The sequence below is a fragment of the Priapulus caudatus genome, unplaced genomic scaffold (genome assembly GCF_000485595.1).
Source record: "Priapulus caudatus unplaced genomic scaffold, Priapulus_caudatus-5.0.1 Scaffold246, whole genome shotgun sequence".
Taxonomy (NCBI): Eukaryota; Metazoa; Priapulida; class Priapulimorpha; order Priapulimorphida; family Priapulidae; genus Priapulus; species Priapulus caudatus.
Window position 1 is genome coordinate 211405 of NW_014577307.1, and position 8956 is coordinate 220360.

The 8956-nt window shown below is 44.4% G+C and overlaps 2 protein-coding genes across 2 annotated transcripts in view; both read left to right on the forward strand.

Annotated features, from left to right (window-relative positions):
- Positions 1-1780, forward strand: part of LOC106807984 (neprilysin-11-like) — a gene marked incomplete in the record, with an annotated part of 17000 nt that extends 15220 nt beyond the window's left edge. The window contains 4 exon segments of the mRNA XM_014810522.1: positions 107-172; positions 490-570; positions 787-887; positions 1322-1780. Coding sequence (XP_014666008.1) covers positions 107-172; positions 490-570; positions 787-887; positions 1322-1421 — 348 coding nt within the window.
- A 104-nt stretch (positions 1781-1884) lies between these two features.
- Positions 1885-7963, forward strand: LOC106807992 (nucleoside diphosphate kinase-like). The gene is made up of 4 exons (XM_014810531.1): positions 1885-2372; positions 3589-3690; positions 4103-4215; positions 7031-7963. The coding sequence occupies exons 1-4, from the start codon at positions 2241-2243 to the stop codon at positions 7155-7157; spliced, it is 474 nt and encodes a 157-aa protein (XP_014666017.1). The 5' UTR covers positions 1885-2240; the 3' UTR covers positions 7158-7963.
- Positions 7964-8956: the final 993 nt, after the last annotated feature.

Consider the following 8956-nt stretch of genomic DNA (forward strand, 5'->3'; position numbering starts at 1 on the left):
GTGCAGACCAAAGAATGTTCTTATCTATGCATATTATATATATATATATATATATATATATATATATATATATACATATATATATATATGCTTTGATACTTTGCAGCACAATGGAACGCAAACTCAGGGCGAATCTATTGCTGACAGCGGAGGTGCGCAGCAATGTAGAAAGGTACATGATCTCTCTGTATTTCCGCTGACCTAAAGCCCCTCGATGCTAGGAGATAGATTCCTCGCAATTGATCAACTTACATCATATGATACACTCATGCTGTAACTCTATTGTGTTCCTTGCATAGAAATAATATCATAATTCCGTGATTCCACGTATGGAGTTATGTGTGTCCTTATCAGCACACACGCGTGGTGCTACGCTAACTCTCTTCTTTATTATAATTATTAACTTGTCTTCATTTATCATTATCTACATTATATTATGCAATGTCGATAACGAGTAAAGGGCAATTCATCTTGATATAACGCATATAGGCATATATAAGCTGGCTGAAAAAGAACAAAGGCACCAAAGAAGCACGCATTCCTGGTCTTCTGGACTTCACGTGGGAGCAGGTATAACTACACAATATATAGCGCTCTTTTTTTATTAACATTATCTAGGGATTTCTCGTTCCCCCTCTTAGCCTCTCTCTTGTTACTCTCCCTCTCTCCCTCAGAGTCGTTTATATATATATATATATATATAAGAGATATATGGAGTATGTACTACCAGTACAGCACCTTTGTGTACTAGGTACGCTTCATCTCTCTCCCACTTTTATTACATAGATATGGTATCTGATCGAAGCACAGTTGTGGTGTGGTTTGGCCCGTGATGACAAGATTATAGAACACCTAACCGTAGCGCCACATCCGCTAATGAAATACAGGTACCACGCTGTTTTATTAATATTCATGCTGATATACCAGTTTTGATTGCGCGTAGGGTTCATATCATTTTCTAATGGGTTTAGCGATACTCGTAGAAGAAAGAGAGCGACGCGTGTAACTCTTGAATAGTGAAAACTATTATATTGTTCTTGACTATACTTGACAGTCATGTCAATACGTGTCACAATATGTTTAGTCGTATCCTAATACGACTAAACATATTGTGACACGTATTGACATGACTGTTAAGTATAGTCAAGAACAATATAATAGTATAACAATATAAATGAATAACAATATAAATGAAAGCATTTTCCATGTGGACTGTTCATGATCACATCTTCTATTGTATTACAAGTAATATATATATGATGTTGTCATCGTACATAACAATATACATTTCTAGACATTTCCGATTTCATGTAATTTCCAGAGTAAACGGACCGCTGGCAAACACTGACGAATTTGGAAAAGTCTGGAATTGTCCACTCGGAAGCCCAATGAATCCTCAACGAAAATGCGCGATATGGTAGACACGTGGCGCCATCTATTGACAGTGTCTGCTGTAAAGTTGACTTAGAGACAGCTTTATACCTCGATCTATTAAGTCAATGTAATTTATATCACGATCACTTAATGGGTACTGAAGTTATTGTGAAATATGTGTGAATAAATTAGGAATCTGATACGGAATTTGACAAAATAACACAATCACGATACTATCAAACCCTTAACTGCTAACCAAAATAATATAAAACTATAATACGGGCTAACACATAAATCTAGTAATCTAGTAACAATATTCAATGTCGACTGTGCATAGATGCATAGGTATCGTTCAGAAATAAATGTAACGACGTGTTAGCTAACATGGCGTGGTTGGATATAGCTGTCTTCCTTCTTCCAGCACACTCTCTGCCTTTAACCATTTGTCAGTGTCCTGACCGCATTTTATCGCTGTCAGCGGAAATCTTAGCTCAGCATCTCGCTCTCTGTGCGCGCGTGTACATCCGAAAAAAGCGTCTATATATAATCAATATACCCGGGCTAAAAATACCACCGAACCAGCGACCAACGCGCGCGTGTATTGCCGCGCCCTCTACCGACCGTTCGAAGGCGTATCGAATTCTCAGCTCCCACAAACGCTACCATCGAGCGTCGATCGTCTAGCGTGGACCACAAGCGGGGAGCCGGCGCAGTACGACAGCGCAGGGTAGCAATCACCTTCAGCGAATCTCCGCTAGCCCGTCATCTCGGCTGCTTCATTCCGCGTGCGAGTTCTAGCCCAGCGAGACGCCCGTACGAAGGAATCCTCCGTCACACAGACAGACAGACACAGACTCCTCGCAGAGATGGCACCACAGTACCGTGAGAGGACGTTCATTGCCGTGAAGCCTGACGGTGTGCACCGTCACATCATCGGCGACATCATCAAGCGCTTTGAACAGAAGGGCTTCAAACTCGTCGCCATGAAGTTCACGCAAGTACGTGGTGGTGGTGGTGGTGGAGTGTGTGTGTTGTGTGGGGGGAACAGCCCGGTGTGTGTGTGTGTGTGTGTGTGTGTGTGTGTGTGTGTGTGTGTGTGTGTGTGTGTGTGTGTGCGTATGTGTTCGTGTATGTGCGCGCGTAGAACAGGGTAATAGGAAGGGTGAATGTGCGACTAAGTAAGGGAGGGGAAGAACATGAGAGGCAAGCAGAGAGGAAGGCAGAAAGAGAGAGAGAGGGCGCGCGAGAGAGAAAGAGCGCGCAACAGAGAGAGAAAGAGAGAGAGAGAGAGAGAAATAAAAGAAGAAAGAAAAAACGAGAGAGAGAGAGAGAGAGAGAGAAATAAAAGAAGAAAGAAAAAACGAGAGAGAGAGAGAGAGAGAGAGAAATAAAAGAAGAAAGAAAAAACGAGAGAGAGAGAGAGAGAGAGAGAAAGACAATTGACATAGCGAACAAGAGAACGTCATTACGATCGCGTCATTTGCACGCGCTAAAAACTAATAGTGGCTATTTAACATCAAGGTCATGGTTAAACTTGCAGGCGAGATCAGATCCTATACGCGACATTAAACCGATTATGTAAATAGAGACTTGATTTGAAGACTTGATTGAGAGATTGTACTTGATTTGTTCATGCTGCCGCTAGTAAGGTTAAAGTTAAAGTTCAACAGTCACCCTAAATATAGTACCTCTATGATTAGAATGCACTAGACGTTAGCGTGGTGGCGGATATATACCAATAGTAGTAAATGTCATCCGTCTATAAAGGCCAGCAGCGCAAGTATGATCACGTGACTTTGTTGTAACACGATGAAAGAATGCTCGTGTCAATGCTGTTGTAACATGACAGAGGCATACACTCACTACAATATATAATATAGCACGATTCTAGCATGCTTTTACATGAATCTGTCACCAGGATACCCTCACGTCAATCTCTTATAGCACGATGCTAGCCCACTCTCATATAAATCTGTTATCTGCATTCCCTAAAAGCATAGCATATGGAATAGCCCCGCATAGCATAAATCTAGCACACGCTTACATAAATCTGATACCAGAATATTATTACATTGATCCGTTATAACGTGATAGAGGCAAACATCACATGATATTACTTTAGCGTATTCACACGAGTCACGTGATGTAACATTATTATATCATAATTATGCGATGTGATGCTAACGAACGCTGTTGCCATGCCAACCCTCGCAGGCCGATGACGCTCTTCTGCAGAAGCACTACTCGGCACTTTCCAAGAAGCCATTCTTCCCAGATCTCATCAAGTACATGTCATCAGGCCCCGTGTGCGCCATGGTAAGATATCGATCAATACGGGTTAGCTTGCTTAGAGATCTAATATCAAACAATAGCTCACTCGGAAACCCAATATTAACTAGGGAGGGTATTGTTTTGCTGTAGATATTTCAGTATGTGTGTACAATTGTGAAATTATGATAGCGTATACATTCACGACTACATATGCTTAAGAGGCATTTGTTAAGATATCTTCACGGTTTTCAAGATAGGCTGATAAGGACATCTTCACGTTGATAAGAATATAATATATACTTCATAAAGGTGTCAGCTTCCAAATACATGGTCATATAAACACCTTACGTGTACGGTGTGTGACCGTTCTTACAAAATCACTCTATATTCCGACGTCACCGCTCCATGCTATCGATCGAGCATGGTGCGTTTTTTTAACGAAAGAATCCTTCCGCAGGTATGGGAAGGACTGAACGTGGTCAAGACGGGCAGAACCATGCTCGGAGCAACGAATCCCATGGACTCGGCACCAGGCACCATCAGAGGAGATTTCTGTGTACAAGTCGGCAGGTAGGCCTATATGTCCCGCATGAACACGTAATGGCGAATAGCGTGTGATTAACTTAAATTCAAGGCCAGAACAACGGCAATAGACGAAGAAAAAAAGCAAACATAGGTGTGTATTAAAATATAAAAATATAAATATATATATATATTTTTTTGAATCATGAATCATGCTTATACAAACGGTCCACACGACAACAACAACAACAACAACAGATACGAATATCAGTGATGGGGTCGTAAATATAGGATTTCCTAATGGAAGCACCAAGATTATATATCTGAGAGACAGTACAGGGCAGAACACATTGGAATGGCACCTACCAGCCGTGTGGGACAAGCCAGGAGGCAAAACTGAGCAGCGAACCAGGTCCACGATGAGAGAGGGTAGCAGGTGGAATGTACCAGGAAGTAACCTACTAGGCGTCTGAGCTGGAATATGAGGTGGAATTTAACAGGGAGGCGACTAACGGTGTTGTGAGCGAGAACAGGAGGTGGAATGTAGCAAGGAGGCACCTAGCAGGTGCGAGCGATAATGGGAGGTAGTATGTACCGAGGAGCCACCGTACGGACGTGCGCGCCATGTGGTAGGAAGGTGAGGTAGCAATGTAGGATACCGGTAGATGAGAACCACGAGCAACGTAGCGACGTATGATGACCATATCTGAGACACAGTAGCCAGTACTCTCTCTCTCTCTCTCTCGCTACCTTTCCTCTGTCTATAGATATGTATGCATATTTTCCTCTCTCCCCTCTCTTTCTTTTTTTTTCGTTCTCTCTCTCTCTCTGTCTCTACACACACACACACGCACGCACGTACACGCACACATACACATACACATACACACACACATCCCAGGCCGAGTAATTATGCTAATTAAGAGTGCGTGCCGCTGATTAGGCGTCGTAGCACGTCAGGTGCGCGCTCTCACGCACGCTGCGGGTAATTAAGCAACTGCAGGTGACTACCTACAGGCTACTATAGGGTCACGGCGTATCGTCGTTATCGTGATCGATAATCTAATATCATGACTGATATCTCACGGGACCTTCTCACGACCTTCACACGACAGCTCGGAGCTACCACAGGCACTTAAAACGTCTCAATAAAAAAAATTTATGGTAAATAAACACAAAATGTGACATTCCACAATTGAGACATTTCAAGTGCCTGTGGGAGCTACAGCGTCCATTCACGTATATCTGTAATACGTACTTCCTGATCACTAGATACAATGATGTAACCCCACAAGAGTAGGGTTACCCCCCATAGAAATAGCCACCACTATAGATAGTTATCTATATTATTTCTATGGTTACCCACCATGCACTCTTGTTATATATGTAACCTCCCTACTCTTGTTGGGTTACATTATTGTATCTACCTGATCACATCGTCATCATCATCATCATCATCATCATCATCATCACACTGCATCACAGCATTAATGGCTATCACTATCTATCAGGGGTAAATAATGACAAACTGTCATTTTAGTTTTGTCATTATTCACCCATGCCATCTACATACGCAAACCTCATGGGGTATTCACGAACATAAAGGTTGTCCCCCACCACAGGGTTACAATTAAATGTACTATCACCAGGAGTGTATCATATAGATCTATAATATATTATTATTTTTATATTGTATATTATTATTATAGTCTATATTATAGACTCCTGCTATCACTATACATGTTTGTTTTTTAATGACCGACGACTGCATCTTCCCCCATGCTATCACCGACTGCATGACCCCGACCTGCTGCTGCCTCTACCCACGCACTGCCACCTATATCGTATAAAAGCTAGGTTTACACAATCAAACTTTATACCCCCGTCACACCGGGGTGGCGTCCTTACTGCGCTGCTACGGCGACGGAAAATGGGCCCAAGTGGCCAGGTCGCGCTACAGCGTGGTGGACGCCAAGACATGATGGTGTGAGCGCCATGCGAGCCATGATCGCCAGAGTCCCGGCCGTTTGTTTTGAGTATGTTCAAAACAAGACGCAAGGTTCTGGCGATCTGACTGAACGCGTTGAGAACGACGTGGGGCGCGAGGTCGTGAGCAAGCGCGTAACATCTCCATAACACGTAGTACACGCGCAAGTACACAGCGTGCAAAGATCTGCGAAAATGGACAGAATTCAAGGCGAATCATGATATGATCCATCCGAATCTGCCAGATCTGTTTCATGCGCGATCTGTCTCGCACGGACCCACGGCCTCGGCTCTGGTAGCTTTTCTTCTTCGGCATGTCGCGTGTTTCTTACTCGAGTTCTTAACGCACAAGCTAACTACAGTTAAAATTTCCGCAAAATCTGACGGCAGCTTATATAGTCGCCGGTGAAACGTGGTATCGAAACGCCGTGAGGTCGCCGTGCAGTTGCGATACACATACTAGAAGACGCGTGGTAAGAACCCACAAGCGTGGTGAGAGCGCCGCGGGAACGCCGGTGATCGCCGTTGCCAAGCCCATAGATCTCAATAGAAACGCCATAAGCGCGGAGAGGTCGTGGCGGGCGCGCCGTGAGAACGCGGTATGATCGCACAGGTCGCGGTAAGAGCGCGTTTTTTTTTCAAGTTTGTAATTTGTTGGGACTTTTTCTCGCGTTGTGTTCGCGTTTGTCGGCGACCTTGTACATTTTCTGGTCGCCGTACGGTCGCGGATGGTCGCCGTCCGGTGTGACGGGGGTATTAGTTACGTTTAGGAAAATTAAATGGAAATAGAATCGTTACCACTTTTATTTAACGATTAAAACTAAATGTTTTTTACGCATAGTTTTGTTTACGCGTGCGTGCCGTCTTTCTCGCACAGGAACATCTGCCACGGCAGCGATTCGGTGGAGAGCGCCAACACCGAGGTGGCGCTGTGGTTCAAGCCCGCCGAGCTCGTTAACTGGGACCCGGTCGCCAAGCCGTGGGTCTACGAGGACGACTTCTAGACGACGACGACATCGTACGGGTGGCGCCACCTGGAGACGGTCGCCAAGCCGTGGGTCCACGACGATGACTTCTAGACGATGACGTCATCGTACGGGTGGCGCCACCTGGAGACGACCACGGGGAGAGAGAGAGAGAGAGGGAGAGGAGCAGTAGCGGTAGTAGGGAGAGAGGTTGCGGGCGGATTAGTCCATCACTTGCCGCGCGCACGCACCGCCCCCGGCCTGCACGAGCGGACTGTGCCGCCGGCGCACGGATAATTAATTTACGTAGTGTACTAATTAAGATTCGTCAAGCAGGTAGAAATGTTCATAGGTAATAGTTTGGCACGCCCCGTGCGTGAGAACATGACTGCCAACGCCGCGTAGATGCCGGATTACTTAGAGCTAGCACGAACGCACGCCCAGCGTTCTCAACTAGACTTCACCGTTACGCTCTCAGAATGAAGCGCTCAGATATCGACTTCGGTCGGACTAGGGCCGGAGATCCCGTCATACGTTTTTTTCGTCCCGCCCCACGAAATTTTAACAGGTTTGGTTGATGACTCATGTTACCTGTATCTCCCCTTCTACCCACCAACCGAGGAATCGTGACGTCAGTATTTTACGTGGTCACGCGGGGGAATGACATCTAGAGTAAGACATCATCACGCCATAGAATGAGATTAAGATACGAGTGTTGCGGCGGCGGTGCGCAAGCGCAGACGTTCGTAGTCAACGGTTGTAGTCGAGCACACACGCGTAGCATTGACCATTGTATGACTCCGGATGGAATAGCAATAAAACGAATTCGTGCTCCGAAAAAAAAACGAGTGTGGAAATATGAAATATCTGACGAGACGCACCCGCGAGCCCTATCACGTAAAGCAAACATTACAGTCACGACCGCATCTATGCGCGTGTTGCAGTGACAGCACAACGTAGGGGTCAACCGTAGCTCTAGTACTATAGCCCTTCGCTCCGCTGCAGGCTTGACCGCAGCAGCAGTACCAACCCGAACAGCTTCTGATTGTATAACAAGTGAATATATAATTATTAGATTAAAAAACCATCAAAAGTCAACACCTAGCACATAAATATACAAATTACTGTCCCCTTCCCCATAAGTAATTCATTCCCGTAGCATATTGCCATTAAAAAAATAAGGGTTGAATCTCAGATAATATGAGAAATAAATCGTATCGATATGCCCAAGAGCTAATAATATCAGGAGTCTATCAATAGCTATATATCTATTGAGAGACTCCTGATAATACATGTATTACACAATGTACACATTAACGTAATAATTAAAGCTAATTATACAATAAAGCTAATTATGCATGTATTAATACAATGTATTATTAGCTCTTGATATGACTGATATGTTCAAACGACTTTACGTCATCTTTCAGTAAGAGAAACACCTTGTGTTCTCACACTGCCTTCATGGGCAACACAAGATGAGAACCGCGCGTGCTACACGCCGGAAAAAGGCCGGCTGACAATTCTTCGGGTTGCTATCTATTCACATGTCCACACGAACGAGCAAAAGGACTCTCTCCTCTACACACGAGTCGCCATCGTGTCAACGCAAACCAACTTACGCTAAAGCCTAGCGATCCCTTCTAGTACAGTCGGTTAGGTCAGAATATCATCTAAATCGTTCAAATTGTGAAAAAAGTGTGAAAATTGGTACACTTGCATACTTTTGTATGCTCTTTCATTTAAAAGCAGGACACACGCGATCCACCTACAACTTCGGCCGCCATCTTGAATTCAAAAATGGCCGCCGTCATTTCTTAAAAAATAGCTATATCTCG